The 18,078-nt window shown below is 38.0% G+C and overlaps 1 protein-coding gene across 3 annotated transcripts in view; it reads left to right on the forward strand.

Annotated features, from left to right (window-relative positions):
• Positions 1 to 18,078, forward strand: part of LPGAT1 (lysophosphatidylglycerol acyltransferase 1) — a 67,311-nt gene that overhangs the window by 12,863 nt on the left and 36,370 nt on the right. For all 3 annotated transcript variants that reach the window (XM_075042726.1, XM_075042725.1, XM_075042727.1), the window contains one exon: positions 15,779 to 15,897. In XM_075042726.1, coding sequence (XP_074898827.1) covers positions 15,779 to 15,897 — 119 coding nt within the window. The remainder of the gene's footprint in view (positions 1 to 15,778; positions 15,898 to 18,078) is intronic.

The raw sequence follows: 18,078 nt of genomic DNA on the forward strand, positions 1-18,078 counted from the left end.
AAAGGAATAAACTAATAATGATAATAATAACAATAATAAAATGCCAATACTAATAAAAGGATCGGAATACACAAAACAAGTGATGTGCAATGCAATTGCTCACCACTCGCTGATGGATGCCCAGGTAGTTCCTGAGCAGCGATCCCCCCCCAGGCCAACTCCCTCCAGTTTATATACTGGGCATGATGTCACATGGTATGGAATACCCCTTTGTCCAGTTTGGGTCAGCTGCTCTGGCTGTGTCCCCTCCCAACTTCTTGTACCCCTCCAGCCTTCTTGCTGGCTGGGCAGGAGAAGCTGAAAAATCCTTGACTTAGTCTAAACACTACTTAGCAACAACTGAAAACATCAGTGTGTTATCAACATTCTTCTCATACTGAATCCAAGACATAACACTATACCAGCTACTAGAAAGAAAATTAACTCTATCCCAATAGAAACCAGGACAAAAGTATTACTGAATGTAGTACTGAAAGTCCCAGTAAGACTGTCAGCCACAAATCCAAGGTATTTTTTGCAGTTGTCAGCAGGTGTAAGAGGATTATTTGTTTTGTAATAGTAACAGATGCCAGAGTGCTAAACTTTTTTTAAAATTAGGAACAGTAAACTTTCTACAGCTGCATTTGAGGTACATCAGCTAGAATAATCTAATGACAGAGGCTGGTTTTTCCTGCTAATTACTTCATTTGTGATAGCCTGAGAGTGCAATTAAAGGTGTTGCTTCTGATTTTATGATGATGGACTTGTGCTTACTGGCAACCTGAAACATGGCCACACACTTAATTCTTAAGAGTTGCTGAACTGGTGTAGGATAACCTGGGGTAAATTTAAATATGGTAAGATGCTTTGTTGGCTTGAATCATTTGCTGCATCATACCAGCAAAAGTACTAGCTTAAGTTCTGGGCTAGAATTATTGTCACACGCTTTCCAGCACACTTTTCAAACTTACTGTTGCCTCTTGTTTTAATAATGGGACTTGCATAAACAGAAACAAAAATGAATGTAGGAATTTGCTGTTATGTTAATCTGCATCATTAGCTTCTTATTGTTTAAATTATTTTGATTAAATTTGTGGTAACTGAACATCATTTTCCCCTCGGCCTTTATAGAATCCATTATTTGAAAAAAAAAAGAACATAATATCTAAAAAGTTCAAGGGGAAATGTTTTTACAGTTCTTGTTCATGTTATAACTTCTTTGTCGTAAAGACTGTTGTTTATAGCGTGGGTGAGAAGTTTAATAAAGTCCTTGAAACCTAACAGTGCAAACATTAAAGGCTTCTTTTAAAAGGTTTGTCCTTCTGCTACCTTGCATCTGCATCCAGTTATTTTTTGATTCTTTGCATGCCTTCCATTATTAAGTTTTCTCCTCCACACTGCAGCTTGGAAATGTCCAATGACTTGGTTCTGTTTTGTGGTATAGAGCAATGCTAACCCACTGGAACTGGAGGATGGTGCAGAGTTGTACCGGGGGAAGAGAGAGTAATGCTGCAGCTGTTTGATTAGTAGCCAGTTTTATTGCTTGAGGATATTGATTTTTAGATTATGCTACTTCTGCAAGCTCAAGATACACTGTTTCAATATGCATTTCTTGTTCTTATGATCATTCAGGCACTCAGTAGCTCTGTTTTTTTCTGTCCAGAGTTGACTGAGTTGAAGAGGTTCAAATTGTCAATCTCCCTCAAATGGAGACAAGCTCCTCAGTTCTGAGGTCACTGTAGTGAGACTGTAAATAAATGCACAGAATGGCCTTTTGCCTTTCCCGTGTGAGCCATTTAACAGAGATATCTAAAAGTAAAGGGTTTTCCAGATATATCTGGCAGTACTTTTATGTGGTAATTATTTGTCCTGTATCATGAGCTGGGCTGAAAAACATCAGCTGTATAATGAGACAGTGTCAACAGCATTTTGGAGTAACTTAGGCAAGACCTGAAGAATATGAAGAGGTAACTGCGAGGTAACAGAACTTGATTTGGATAAGCAGAAGGTAGTGACCAGAGCTGGGATATCTGAGTGGTCTTACCACATGCAGAATCTTGATTTCCAGCAATAGTATTGTTGGTTTTCTTGAGTTGAACCTTTAGCCAGTGATTAAAGTCATGCAGTTTGATTCTGTTAGGAGTAAAAATTGATGAAGATCTGGTATTTTTTTTGAATCAATATGACTTATTTAAAGGATATATGCAAAATCATGTTTTTCTGAGCCCAGTTGGATTTGAATGCTGGGAAAACAGTTTTCTTGCTCAGTAGTGTAATTATGTTTGGTTTTTTTTTAACCTAGCACGTCTTCTGAAATGTATAGTCTTAGTTCTTACCTGTATTCACTCTGGCAGCTTTTCTTGATATGTACCCTTTTGGCTGTAACCCTTGCCTGCACCCAGTTCTGGTGGTACAGTTCTAGAGCTAAGTAGAATGCTTGGGGGCCCATCAAGCTTTTTCACCATGGTATTTGATTAGGCTTGGTATGTAGGGAGAGATGAATGCAAACTCTCACTTGGAGTTTTAGGCAAGTTCCACATCTTGGTTAAAGAAAAAGTAATGTTTGCTCACTTCCAGCCCTATTAACAGTTTTCTGGTTCTTGTATTTGATAAACCTCAAGGTACTTCAGAGAATTTCATGGGTACCAGAAAACACTTGATTAGTTACCTCTCTAGCTACGATATAAGTGCACTAGAATAATATGCTTTATCAGCTTCCTATGAGAATTGGCTCTCACTCTTTGTGCAATCCAGTGCCAATTTTCTGCGTTCTGCATGTCTATTACCTGAAAGAGCCTCTTGTATAGTGCTCTGAAAAGTTTATGGTCCCAAAATATACAGTAACTTAAAACTTGCAGTTAAAAATGGAAATGAGACTTCCAACTCATGTCTTTTCATTGCTAGCTAGCTTCTCCAGTCCCTTATGCAGTAGGTAATGACTAAATTCTGTTGAGTTCTTCTGCTTTTCCCAGAAAGACTTGATACTCCATGGCCTTGGGATATTTGTTGTAAGATTGCTGAATATCTCATGATATTTCTGCAGCTGTGTTTTTTGGGAAAAACATCTGAAAAGCTTGTAGATGCTCTGGTTTCCTTGGAATTATATAGGAAGCTTGCAATCTACAAATCTTAAAAGGAGAGGAAATGGCCATCTCTTCCTGGGCAGGTTCATTGCTATATGCCACCAGTTACTTGCTCTTTAAAGCCATATTTTCAACTGGCCTGACTTGGAAATCTAGACTAAGTAGGAGCAGGACCTTCCATATGGCTAAAACTGTGGCTTTCCAAATACCTCACTTTTTTTTAAAGAGCTAAACAGCAATTTTTTTCAGAACGTTGTTGTAATAGAGCTTGCTCCCTCTTAAATACCAATGAAAATTTTGTGAATTTTGTGCAGTCTTTATCAGGAGTTCATTTTGGGCAGTTCAACAGTTATCACAGAATATACTTAAACTTTCTGTAACAAGTTCCTTCAAGTTTTACTTTACCTATTTATGATAATAGATTATTCTTATTTCTTTATAGCTCTCAGACTCTGCTAGTGTCTTCTTATTGAAACAGAATTACAGATTTTCCCCAGTTATTTATTTGAAGGCTTGCTTCTGTCCTGTGGGTGCATTTTTCTCCAGTGGAGTCTTTGTCCAGTTTCCCCAGTATTCATATTATCCTGGACTATACTGTGGAGACTCTACTTTGTTGTATAGAGAAGAAAGTTTGATTCCTAACAGAAAGTCCTTTGGTGTTGCCGTGTGCAGCTCTGCATAAGTGGCCGAACAGTTGAATGGAAACAGTGGGAGTGCTGTGGTCCTGTACGATGGCTTGTTAATTTTTAGTTTGTTTTAGCCAGCTTGCACTAGACCACCTAGTTTGCATCTTGCATTTCTTCTGTTTCTCTTTTGATCAAGATCCTTAGAGTTAACAGCTGAGGCTGCAAAGCAGGTTTCAACTATTCCCCCTGCTTTGAAAGAGGTAGTCCTTTCTCTGGAGGTAACAGGACTGCTATTTCACAAGTCATTTGCTTTGCATAGACCATTACCCTAATGAGATTTTTCACACAGTTGGTTTGGATATACTGTTTTTTGGTGTTGATTACACAATCTGAAAAGTATCCCTTTACTTAGAACCATGAACCTGGGTGTGTTCTCTGGACGTTGTCTGCCATGAAACCTGACTGGGAAGATCTGCTTTTGTCCTGTATCTGTTAGCTTTTTAAGGCTGTATGATACCGTAGCTGTACTTTTTGAGCCACCTTAACAGTTGCGGGAAGTGAAGTACCTTATGAATGACTCTTTGGCATCACAGGGAATTTCACATCTGGAAAGACAAGCAACAGGATCAAACTAGTAGTGCATACCATTGCCAATGACTCAAAAGGAAGCTGTAGTAATAGGATTGTAGTTTTCGGTACTGCCCCTGGGTAGATTCTGCTGCCTAGGCAGTTGACTCTGCAAAGACAGCTCAGGTTATTGTTACAATGCAGTACTTCAACTGTGACAGAGGGTGTGCTTTCAGAGTGCTCTCTTAGGGAGAAAAATATTTTCTTTAACTTGCTTTCCTCAAACAAATCCAAAGCCCACTAAAATCAAACAGCTGTCACCCTGTCCCTGTGTAAATAGTTGTTCTGTAGTGTCTGTGGCACATGGCTACAACATTTTTGTAATGAGGACATTCATCTTTCTCTTTTGTACTTAAGCTTACAGGGAAGAGTGGGGGCTTACACATTTTTAACATGTTATAGTGTTCTTTAAAACAAAACTCTATGCTTGCTATGCTTTAAAGACCACAACATGCCTAACAAGTTTGTTTGTTTGTTTTAAAAAGAAATTCATAGCAATTTTGAAGGTAACTTAGGTGACTCGTGCTGGTTATGCTTTGCACCTTGGGCCAACCAGACTTGCCCAGCAGGTCTTCCAGCATAACAAACTGCAGTTCCATAAGGATTCATTCTGCTCCAACTGGTGCTTGCTGCCCCATCATCCCATCTTCTTCTGATAGCTCTGGTTGTGCTGGCTTGCCCCTTCTGTTTTGGGTTTGGTTTTGGGTTTTTTTTCCACCAGCACAGATGCTCACATGATGTTGCAGTGGCTGTCTTTTGCTTCTCAAGTATTACAGCAACTTGCCCAAAATAGGAAAAATAAGAAATATCTTAGATAAATATAGTAGGGGAAATAATTGAGACCTTCCCACTCTACACGTTGGAGTTTTTTTGTTTACTTGTTACTACTCTAATCTAAATTTTATGTTTAAGTAGGTGTCAGTAACTGTATCTGAGTGTTAAGTAGTAATTTGAATGTCTTGGTGTTTGAGTAACTAAAAGTAGCTCAATTTGAATATAGCTGCTTGCATACTTTGTGTTTGACTTGCAGACAAAACAGTCTCAATAGAGCAGTTTAATTTGCCATAATATTTCGTAACATAGCTAAAGATACAGATAAAGATAAAATTGAAGATCTGAAGATCTCTGTCTTTGGATGAAGATCTCAGGACTTCATAGCAGTGAACACAATGGCTTATTCAGGCTAAAATGTGTCATTGCCTCAAATTTGTGGTGTTGGTTACTGGTCCCGCATTTTTCCTGAGTCTGATGATCCTAGGTGAATCATATTCTGCTTCTTCATATTAAGGTTTGAACTATCCTTCAAATTTATGTCTTTGCTGCAGTTCTGCAGCAGCAAGACAGAAAAACCTTGTCAGTTTCTATTTGCAACATGTGATTTGTGACTGTAAAGGCTGTTCCTCTTCATGCTGCAGGATGAAATTGTAGGTTTTGTTGTAGTTGAAGGCATCCACTAAGAAAGAATTCTGTTAACACTATGTTTTTTCTCCTGGTATCAGGTTGTAGATCACAGAATTGTTTAGGTTGGAAGGGGTCTCTGAGGATCATATAGTTGAACCCCCTGCTCAAAGCAAGGTCAGTTAGAGCAGGTTGCCCAGCTCCATGTCCAGTCAGGTTTTTAATAGGTCCAAGGATGGACACTCCACAACCTCACTGCAACCTGTGCCAGTGTTTGACCACTCTTTCAGTAAAATTTTTTTTTTTCCCTTGTATTGATGTGGGTGTCTTGTATTTCAATTTGTGCCCGTTGCGTCTCAGCGTGTCACTGGATACTGCAGGAAGGAGTCTGGCTAAGTCGTCTTTACTCCTCTCCCTGCACCCCCATAAGGTACTTACGTATGAGTAAGATTCCCCCCCAGAGCCTTTTCTTCTCCAGGCTGAACAGTCCCAGCTCCTTCAGCCTCTCCTTGTATGAAAGATGCTCTGGTCACTTAAACATCTTAGTGGCCCTTTGTTGGACTCACTCCAGTAAGTCTGCATCTTCTATTTTATGGGGGAACCCAGAACTGGACCTAGTGCTCCAGATGTGGCCTCCCCAGTGCTGGGCAGAGGGAAGGACCACCTCCCTCCAGCTACTGGCAGTGCTTTTCCTAATGCAGCCCAGGATTCTGTTTGCCATGCCATGAGGATGCATTTCTGGCCTGTGGTCAGCTTGTCTACGAGGACTCCAGGGCCTTTTCTGCAAAGCTGCTCCCCAGGTGTGGGACTTAGCACTGCCCCTTGTTGAACTCTGAGTTTCCTGTTGGCTCATTTCTCCAGCCTGTCTGCATCCCTCTGAATGGCAGCGCGACCATCTGGTCTATCAAGCAGTCCTCCTGGTTCTGCATTGTCTGCAAGCTTGCTGCAAACTTGTAGAGGGTGCACTCTGTTCTACTGTTCAGGCTGCTGCTAATGAGGATGTTAAACAGTACTGGTCCCAGTATCGACCCCCCGGGATACAACCCTAGTGACAGGCCTCCAGCTGGGCTTCGTGCTGCTGGAGGTGATAAATCTCTCTCCTACAGCTTTCCTTCTTAAAGCTCAAGTCCCAGTGTTGACATACTGAATTTCAGACTAGCTTATCCCTTTTTTTTGTGCTCTAAATGAATCTTCCTCTTCCCTCCTGTTTTATTTCTCATCCTTTTCAGATATATGTAGAGGGAAAGCCTGCATCTGACTTCTTTGGACTTGAATCCAGGAGGGAACAACTTCTCCAGCTTATGGAACAGATGGGAATTTTTTTAAAGATACCTGTAGTTTTTAAAGGGAAAATAAAAACAAAAACGCCATGGCACTTTTATTGACTTGTTCCTGTCTGTTAGTGTTTGATGTGTCAGACCCTGCTTGCCAGCTCTGTTCCTGCTTGATTAGTTGCACAGCAGCAGTGATGGGGCAGACGAGTATGGGTAAAGTACTGTAGTAACCTGCTGGGTTCAAGTTATTAAAAATACAGAGCCACAGCCAACTCTTCTTTGCTTGAAAGGGTGATAAGGGTAACAATAATAGCAAGCTCTGTATTTGTAGCATTTTTTTAGTTACCCAGCTGCACTGGTATGTTTTTTGATCAGAGAAAAGAAACTCTCTTTCCTCTTCTCACTGCTTTTCTGTGGTACTTAACCTTTTACAAAGAGAAACATGCCTGAATTGTTGTAATGGTGTTATATTCTGAAGTTCCTCCTTTTCTTTTTAATTCTAGAAAAGTCAGTCTGTTTTTCATATAGCACTCTTGCAGATATAAATTTCTTTGAGCTTAGGATGTATTTTCAATTGTAAACATACTTAAAATACTGTAGTTTCAATATATGATACGCTGACCAGGACTTTTAAGACTGTGGTATCAACTTATGCAAATTCAATGTTAGGCTACCTTCTTGTTAAGAGTAAACATCAGTGTTACCGGTGAAACTGCAAGGGTTTGACTTTTGCATTTTAAAAAAATGTAAAAGTATTCTGTGGATTTAGTATATAAAGTCACATGCTTGAGTGGTGAGAATCCTTTCTCACTTGTAAAAATTATCCTTGTAGATAAGGAGACCGAAATGTAGGACCCACAGCCTTGTCTGACAAAAAGGGTCTTTTAGGCAATTGTTGGACCTCTTTGCATTGAGGGATTGACTGTGGTGTTTCCATTGTTGTCTCTGACCTTGGGGTTGAATGACAGAAAGTGCAAACTGGTAAAAAAACTTGTACGTCTTGGTTCTTCTTAAAATTTTGAAATCTGTAGTATCTGTCTGGGGAGTAATAAAACATCTGTGGACCAAAATTTCTTGGGACATTTCTTCATACAAGCTGTCTTGTGACCCTGTGATAGTTGAAGGTTTCTCGCCCTGTAAAATTGTGCCAGTCTTAGTGAGCTGCAAATATTGTCTTGCTCTGTGTAACAACTTAGCTGAGATCCTTCTATTCAGAGTCTCTTCAATGCTTGTTTTGGGGAAATATGTTTCTTTGCTTCTGTCACTTAGGGTGTTACAGCTTTTTTGTCATCCCCACAGGCTTTAGAAGCTTTTAACCAACAAAAGGCAAAAGTTCATCTTCTAGCTTATGTACCTGGTTTTAGTTTATGGTCATCTTAAAGACAGTCCTGTAAACTTTGTCTTTATTTGATGTTGGAAGTAAACATTCTTGAACATAGATTGACAGTGTTTCTTTCCACAGTGTAACTAGGAATGGTGAAAATGGTACTGAGTATCAGCTTTAAATATAAACTGTAGTGATAGGAGTTAATCTGAAGTATATTTACTGTCAGTTCAGGTTGTTCTGTATTTTTAGGACCTTGTTGACAATGTGCTTCTAACTAGCTAATTTTTTGTGCATACTTTGAAACTTGTTAGGATTGTTTTTAACTTTTGATTTTCAGTATCCCTTAATAAACTTTACTTGTTCTGATGTTTTATTTCCTGTCTGTTAAAAGTGTAAAAAAGTTTTTTTCATAAGGAGAAGAAATTGAGACTGCCCCATTGTTTTACTTCTCCTTCTTCTAGGCTTCAAACTGATTTGTTTTTCTGGCCATTATAACATCTGGAGTATGTAAGGTATTAGAGCATTAGGATATTAGTTCATGAATGCATTGATGTTCCTCTGGGTAGTTAATGTATTTTGTCTGTCACTGGGGAGGAATGTGCTGTACAGCTTGCTCCTTCTGCGAGTGGTCTGACTCATGAGCTCGAGGTACTGCAAAAGGATTTCAGCACTCCATCCCATTCTTCAGTCTTGCAGTTGCTTTTCTAATAATAGAAGCAGCAAAACAGACAGTGAAGTTGCTTCTCTGCTGCTACAGTGTATTACCAGTATAGTCGTGAAAGCTGACATCAATCGCAATCTTCACATTTCACAGTCCACATTTGCCTGTGTGGCTATGAACACTGCCTGTCTTGTACCACTCCTTGGAAGCAGTAACCACCATGTACGACTCGGGTTCCAGTTTGGATGATCTCAACTATAAGCTGTAGGACTTCAATGCTTCTATAATTCAAACAGTGTTGTAGGAGCAGAATAAAGTAGCTGTTGGAGACCTCCAGCAAAATGTGGAGGGTATGTCCAGTGAAAGATACGTTCTTGTAAGACTTAAGATATCTTGGAATGATTCCTTTAAATATCTGTAGTGAGCATAGCTTGTCTATCCTGACAGAATTTGTTAACTTTAAAAGTTTTCTTATATAAACTGCTTGCCTAGCATAATTATGGGGAAGCTCTTGAAATGATGTTGCCTGTACTGGAATCGGTGAAGAAGTTTGCTTCGCTGAGGGTGAACTAAGGTTTTGCTTTTATTGATTCTCAGTCACATATGGGTAAAAGGAGCCCTCTCTTCAGCCACAAGCATCATCTCTTGTGCCAGTGAATTATAGAACTCAAGCAAAATGTACCCATGAGGTCTTGAATGTGCACTCCAGGAAAATTAAGTCAGCCTTCAAAAGCAGTCATCACTAGGGCCTATTTCCAAAAGGAGCTGCTGTGCTTTAGGGAAAAGCATGGTTCTTGGGTTGGTGAGAAAGATGAAAGAGACAGGGCATTTCTGTTGTAAGTATCCTGTTTTTAACACCTCTTACTGTCAGTTAATTGAAGTAAGAGTGTGAGTTGACTTAGGGCATAAATATTGTGACTGCTCAAGTCCTCTTCTCCACAAAGCAGATCTGTCTGTAAACTGCAGAAAGAAAGGGTGGCAGCTAAGAAGAATGGAACTGAAAGCTAAAGGAAATGTGCATTGTTTCCTACAATGAAGTGTAGAGGTCTGCAAAATGGTTTGTCACAGAAAAATGAAGATGATGACTGGGACATCTTAAATCCAGCCATGGTTTATTAACACGTACTGTAGGAACAATCTCCCTTTATTTGCAGGCTTCTCTTCCCCAGTTGCTGCTGCTTCTCTGACTTCTCTGTGATAAGCATTTTTCTTGATGGAATTAAAAGGAAAAATTTTTCAGGGCACGTCAGTTTATTATCATCATAAAAGTCTGAATCAAGTTAGCTGTAAAAGATGCTTTTTTGGTATCAAAATCTTGTTTGAAACTGTATTTTTACCACCTTAAGATATGTATATTGTAATAGCATTGAAATTGACGATACTGTTGTTAGTAAGGGTACATTCTTTAATAGAAAAAGACAGATAACATGTTAAATGAAGCTGTGTTTAATGATATATGATGTTGTATGCATGTTCTTTCCCTCCTTTTCTGGATTGTACTTTTATTGTTCACCTGTACGTGTTTTGTGTACTTAAAATGTATGAAGGTTTCCTTGGCAGTATGAATTTTTGAAGGAATGGGTGGGATAGGAAGAGCTGTTTTTCTCTGTCCAATAGTATGTGTCTGATGTTTATAGGTGTTTTTTAAATGTCTTCAAACCCTAAAATCTGCACTTAATAAATGTAAAAAACCTAACTGTATGCTGGTTTGCTTAGTCCATTGTTTGTTTTCCGTTTTTTCACTGTAGGCAACCAATTTGCAGAGACAAATGCCTTTAACCTTTTTGTTAAGGGGGAAAAAGCACCTTTTAGCATGTCTTCTATTAATTTTTTTTTTAATGTGGTCTAGGCATGCTAAGTAATATTTAACCTCTGGCATCACTTCTGGGATTTCTTAATGCCAGCTATCAAAGAATCCCATCTAAAAGGAGAGACAAATGAGTTTAACAGCTGCACATAGCTACTCTAGCTGAAACGTGCTTTGACAAGCCATTTGTGAATAACAGTAAAGCAGGGTTGCAACTTGCCAGACTCAAGTGCTTGAATATGAGAAGGAACGTTTAAAACATAGAAACCTGGTTGTCATGAGTTGGTCACTATTGAATACCTAACAATAATGTTTGTTCTTTTAGAAAACAGGTGGCTTTTGAGGAAGCAAAGGAGGCTTTCCATTAATAATGCCATTTGTTACTGAAGGTTTTCAAGCGATTGACAAAAGGTGGTACTGTTCAGTTCTAATTGTTGCCAACCTGCAACTTCTTGGAATAGGTTTTCTTGAAGTCTTGCCTCGTGGATGCAAGTGGTTACAAGTGATCAAGAGAAAAATAAACTAAGGAGTGGGAGGTTCTGGAGTAAAAGTTCTTGACTTCTCCAATTTCTAGAGAAAGTTGTGAATATTGTGTGTAGGCTCAAATCTAAATGGCAAATAAAGTGGAAATCCAAATCGATTATGTTTACATATATCATAATTTTCAGGTGATTTATCTAGCTGTTTTATGGGTTTGGAATTTTTAATAATTGTGATTAGAACACTTAAGAGGTTCCCTGACCTTGCCATAAAGCATCAGTCTTTTCATGTTTTTTATTTATGGGATTAATATGATGGCTTTTAGATTTGGATGATGCTAGTATGAGAATTTCATCTAGTTCCTTCACTGCCCCCTTCCTAATGGCTGTTGAAATTCTGGGAGGAGGCTTTTTTTTTTTTTTTCTTTCCAATTCAGTGGAAAAATAAGAAGTTAAACTCAATACGTTTTGAAATAATAACCCCAAGTATTCATTAGAACTTAAGTTGTTAAGATGCCAATAAAATTTATACTGATTCTTACGGCACACACTGTAGTGAAACTATTAACCATAACGAAGAAGAGACTGTCAAAAATTTTAGAACACTTTTGTGTGTTTTAAAATGCAGTATCAAAAGTCATTCTTAGTAATTGCTAGGCAGTTGCACAGAATACTAGACTGCCATTCTTGTCAGGTATATTCAAAAGTATAAAATAAATCTACTGAATTGTTAGTTAGCTGAGTAGTCATTTGCCCAGCCTAATAACATACTGCAATTAAAGTGCTTGTATATTTATTCATAGCATCGCTTACATGAACACAGTTATGTTAAGTACATGGTTACAAAGCAGCCAAGTGTTCTGAGAACTCTCAATAGCCATGTTTAGACGTGTAATAGTTCAGGAAAAACGTGGAAAAAACTCTTTCATTGCTTTCATTTTCTTCTTTAAGGTCTGCAAGGACTAGCTTGTAAAAAGCTCAGTTTGCAGCTCATTATATGAAATACTTCTCGATGTTTTAGAGACTTGTGTACATCTTTGACTTATTGTTATAAGAGAAGGATAAATCTTTTCTGTTTTACGGTGCGTGCAATTGCAAGTGAACTTGTCTTCATCCTTTCCTGGAGAAGCCTTTTGCTTACAACACTAAATCACAAATGAAGTATCTCTTACAGCTAAGCCACTTCTGTCTCAATCTTGTGGGTAAAAGATGACATTACTAATCAGGATTACTGGATTTTCTTGGTACTGAGACTACGGTGATTTCAAATTACCATGTTAAACTGATTTCCTGCTCTTTCCTTCCTATATATTACTTCACTATGTTGAACTGCATTTGCAGAAATCTTAACTATTGCGAGGCTGTAGACACAGAACTGGTATCCTTATAAAATGTGTCCTGGCAATAGAAGAAGCCATGGAAGAATGTTTGCTGGTTTTCAGGCCCCTGAGTGACAAATATTTGTCTTTGAGCTGGTTTTTGTCTTGTCACAGTGGAGCAAAGCAGTGTGCCTAGTTCTGCTGCCATGCAGCTGAGGCTTTGATTTGAATGTTTCCAACTGCAGTGGAGGAATGTAATAGCACAAGTATTTCTTAAAGCAAAAAGTGCTCCTTTTGAAAATTTCAGTGTGGTGAGAAAATTGAAGATGAGTATTTATTCCCCCCACTGAGAGTTTAAAGGGACACTGCAAACTTAAAATTCTAGATATTTGAGGGTTTTTCTTCTTCTTTAAAAAATTGTGGTAATGGCAGTGGTTTTTCTGCACACTTTTGTGGTTTGCTGTTCTATTTCCGATCCAGAAATGCTCTGTGAAGGACTTGCACGAACTGATTCTTTTCTCCTTGATAATCAGGTCAATCAATTGACCATAAAGCGTTATTAAGCACAAGAGACAGCCTGATTGCCTGAGGAGAAATGACAGAGGGAAAAGAAACTAGAAGATGTCCAGCTGAATCACTGTGATTTAATAACTTACTACCTGTCAGCTGAGCCATGGAATTTGAGCTATTAGCCTGGCCAATTGATAGATAAAATGAATTGAGTAAATAAATTAAAGAATTAAATAAAACTTTTTTTTTTACCTTGCATTTGGGGTAGGATAACAGAGCCCACCTTTTTACTACTTCTTAGCTGAAACTTGTTAGTGCATTGTAAGCTGGTTGTGTGTTTTTACCCTCTATTGTATTTAATGAGTAGGTAAAAATGCTCTAGGTAACAGCAGAAGCTTTTTTCCTGTTTTTCTTTGGGGCCTAGCTGAAAGTTTCAAAGTCAGACGTTAGTCTTCATCTAGTATGCTAAAAATGTACTTTTTTGTAGCAAATCAAGCTTCATAAGTTCTCCTCTTTAGTTGTTTTCAATTGCATGCTACTTCTCATGGCTTACATTTTTCAGTCATGAACTTTATTTTAATCCTTTATTTTAAAATTAGATCTGTAAAACATTTTTGAAGATTAAAAACTGCTGAAGATTTTTAAACTGCTCTACAGTAGAAGTGATTAGTAGTATAAATTGATAAGTTCCAGGGAAGTATCTATAGTAAAGTAATCCATTTTTTTTCTCTGAGTTATTTAGAAATAAAATGATTTTATTTGGAAATAATTAGCTACTTGTGAGAAACCTTATTTTGCAGATGCTTAATGTATTTTGTACTCATTTTTTATTACTTTTGGAAAGCCACAGTTCAGTAAGACTATTGTATATTGGCTACTTAATAAAAACAGTGAAAATAATTGCAAAATCAGTATGCAGTTGATTCATTTCCCTTTAAAACAATTCTTATTTCATCTTAGTTTCTTGCCTTGGGGGGTACTGCCATAGGTAGATATGTGAAATACTTGATAAGGAAGGTGCACAGTCAACAATGACTGCCATATCCAGGCATTTTCCAACTTCCATAGGGTCAGAGAGGGCATTGGAGGCAATCTGCACAATTGAGGAGGAGCGATAAAGGGGATCTTCCAAGTTCACGTTGAGAAAAATAAGAAAGGATCTGTGCTTAGCTTGCCCAGGGAAAGGAAAGGAGGTTGAATATTATGGAGTGAATAGTCCTCCCCACCTTCATATCTCTAGTCTATTCCTATCTACTTGTGACCAAATACAGCATCTTTTTTTTTTTTTTTTTTTTTACTTTGTGTTCAAGGCTCAATTCAGTACTAATTTGGGAGCCATTAGAAAGCAATAGAAGTGGAAGTTTTCAAAGGTGTGATGCTAATTGGATTTCTGCAAGGACAGGGAAGCTATGCAGGGGTTATTGCTTCTTGTCTTCAGTGTGTAGACTATTGCTTTTGCATCAGTTAAACCATTGCTTAAAAGACAGATAGTAGTAAAGTAATTAATTGTCCTGTGATGAGAGTTGTTCACTGTCTGGAGACCTGTTAATAACAGTATTAAAGATTCAGTAGTGGAAGTGAAATATTTCCTTTGATGTCAGAAATGAGAATAACAGCCAGTAAGAACCACTTAATATACTGAACAGAAAAATAATCATATCCTACATGCATGGGCAATACATCTTACTTGTCCTTTTCAGCTTCATAGAACTACTTTGCCTGCCCATCTTTTCCCTTTACCCTGCATTGCAATAACCATCCCTTTTACTGAAGAGGGCCGGACTTGACTTGCTTGTCTCTTTGCCCCAGTGACAGCATATTAGGTGTATTCTGCTCTTTAATTTACAACAGACTTTATTCTAGTTTTCCACCCTGCATTTTTCTTTGGGAGGCAGTCTTGTCTTTCTCTCTTTAGTTACTTTGTGATGATGGAACTAGCAATTTTAACTCCTTTTCCTCACCTCAGCATATTTTTGCTAGTCAGTGTAAATGTTGGATTATCAACAGCTGTAGCTTCCTCCTGACATTATTCTTGCCACTGGAGTATCTGGTCTCTGGTCTACAAAATAGTGACTAATAGTTTCTGTCATCTGAGCAGCGTTTTCTGAACCCACTTTCTTGCCTATAGCCAGCTTGTTTAGATTTGAATTACTGAGTTGGTTTAATGTAGCATTTTAAACCTAATGATCCAACTACAGGATTTTTGTTTTGCATTTACCAGAGTAGTTTAATAATAGTAAGTGTAGAAGTGAAACAAACTTGCTAAGTTTAAAAAAACCAACAAAAACCTGTTTTGACAATATGCTTTTTTAATCTAATGAAGTGAGACAGTTGAATTTCAAAGCTGCGTCAAAAGCTTATGTAATTTTAAGACCCTAAATATAGAATAGTGTAATGACACAAAAAGATCAATCTCTGTGCATATGTTCTAGTAGAGTATTTTTGTTTTGTTCTTACTCTGTGCATGCAGTTTAAAACTAAGCTGGATACCCTCTGCTTGGAAAAACGGTCTTGCTAATATTCCTATCTTACGCTATGTGCCAATTTAAATTGACATGTAGCATGTAGGTTTCTTTATTATAATTCTCTGGGTGTGGGGGTCTTTGGGGTTTTTGTTTTGTTGATAGTAAAATTTCCATATGGCCATTGTAAAATTTACCTTTTAATTTTACTTTTTTTTTTTAATAGTAGTGGAATGGGGTGATGATGTTAAAGCAGTGTCAGAAGATGAAGCCATGGTGCTGGTGAACCATCAAGCAACGGGTGACGTCTGCACTCTGATGATGTGCCTTCAGGATAAAGGCACGGTAGGCTACAGCCGGGGAGTGGGATAGCTTCTGTGTATGCGATCTGTTACCTTGGGTGTGCTTGCATCTGTGTGCGGTACTGATGACTGACTTTTGTGTGTTAATCCACCATATAATCTCAAGGCCCTGAATAGGAAGCTTTTTGTTTAGATTTGGCTTAATGTGACAGCCAGTAGGTTGGAGCAGGTTTTAGACCATAAATGTTGCCTTTGAAGAAGGTCAACTACAAGCTGAGTTAGTGTGCATCCAGTCTAGGTTAACATAGAGGGAAGCAGATCTCCTTGCAGGTAATCATGTACTTGACTTTTTCCTCTCACCTCATGCCTTTGTGCAGCTCATGCCAACTTTGCTCAAACCAACACAGGTCTAGCTTCTTGGTTACGACTTTATTCCAGCATGGGATTTTTCTCAAAGTTAGAAGCAAGTTCTGTATGGGATTTTGGTAGGAGTTCAGAAACTGAAAGTGACTTCCCTATGAGGGCATGTCCAAGCTAAGGTAACCAGCTAAGGTCAAAATTGCTTGAGCTCTTATTTCACAAACTCTTAAGGATTTCTTGGTGAGAAGTGCAACTAATGTCAATTGTTTCACCCGTTGCTGTTCAGAAGATTCACGTCTAGGGAGTGTAGTGCTGAAAACCTAGAGTATGGGATCTAAACAGGAATTGAGATTTGTGTGCAAATCGGGAGGAAGGGGGTATGTATGATTAGGCTACAAAGGGTGGGAAACATCCCTGGCAAGCTGAAAAAATGCATCAGCTGTGTGTGTCTCGTAGTGTTGTCTTCTCTCTTGGGACCATATGGTGAAGAAACAAGAACAACAACTGCTTTTTGTTGCATCTGCACAACTTCTAACTGGCACTGTTTTTCTTGGTGTATATTAATATAGATTGTGTATACACTGTATCTCTACCAGTGATGTAACTTTTTTTTTTTTAGAGATTTTTCCAGGTCTTTCTTACGACAGCAGAGCTGATTAAAAAAAATAATAAAATAATTCAAACCAAACTCAAAAGAGAAAGTATGAAAATGCCACTCAAGGTTGAACAGAGACTAATTTCTTTCTTTCTACTGTAGCCTAGAGAAGACTGTGTTTTAAAAGTACTTTTAATTGCTTTAATTTCTTTAGGAATTGAGGAAATTAGGTATATATTGTATTCTGTACTGTACCCCAATGAGTAGAATGACAGAATAAACACTCTTTAATTCCCTTCATCAAAATTATGCGTAGGACAATCTTGTGATAAAGACAGGACTGTGAGGGTGTAGTCCTGTGGATACGTATTGCATATAATCATGACTAGTAATGTCCCAGGTGTTTCAAATATTGGAGAGCTTCATTGACTCATGTATGTATACTAGTGTATATATAAATCTAAGCCGTATTTATCCTGTTTGACTCCATAGCTAAAAAGTTTCAGTCAAGACAGAGTAAATTTCATTGAACGTAGAAGGTGTTAAAAATGGAGGAAGGCATTGAGATGGCAAATAATCTTCGCTATGGAAACTGTTAGGTTTGTGGGTCTTTCGAAAAGCAAAACATCCTTAAAATCACTGTTTTTTCCCTTAAATAATTGCAGTCATTGCTCTTGGAATATACCTGTCCAGAGCCTAGCATGGCTTTAATGTTTTTAGCTCATAAAGAAATAAAAAAATATACGAGCTTCAACACATGCTTAAAATACAGCATGAGTAGTACAAGTGGCTAAAAATAATGAGGAAGATCAGGATAGTTTATCCTTGATAGAACTGGCTGAATCAGGTGTTTTTAAATAGCGTGCTTCATATTTCTGAACAGAAGAGAATTGTCTTTACTTTGAGTGACTGTGAAACCACTAGAGAAAAAAACCATACATACCTGTCCAAAAGAAATCATTATACAATAGGCAACTATTTAAATTAGGTGATTTTATTTAAATACAATTTACATTTAACATCGAGTCCTTCACAACCTTGATACTCATCTGTTAGTAACAAGATAGCAATTTCCAAGAATTTTTTATTTTGTTTAGAATGGTTAAGCTGCACTAATTCCTAAACACTTTACCACTCAGACAATACTTTTTAGCTCTCAAAGTATTTTGTGAAGGTGAAAAGCTCACTTCCATTTCACATGGAAGGACATACAAAGAAGTAAAATAGCGTACCAAAGGCAGCCTTTCAGAGGTGATGGTGCAGTGGCAG

This window comes from Buteo buteo, chromosome 12 (assembly GCF_964188355.1).
Source record: "Buteo buteo chromosome 12, bButBut1.hap1.1, whole genome shotgun sequence".
NCBI lineage: Eukaryota > Metazoa > Chordata > Aves > Accipitriformes > Accipitridae > Buteo > Buteo buteo.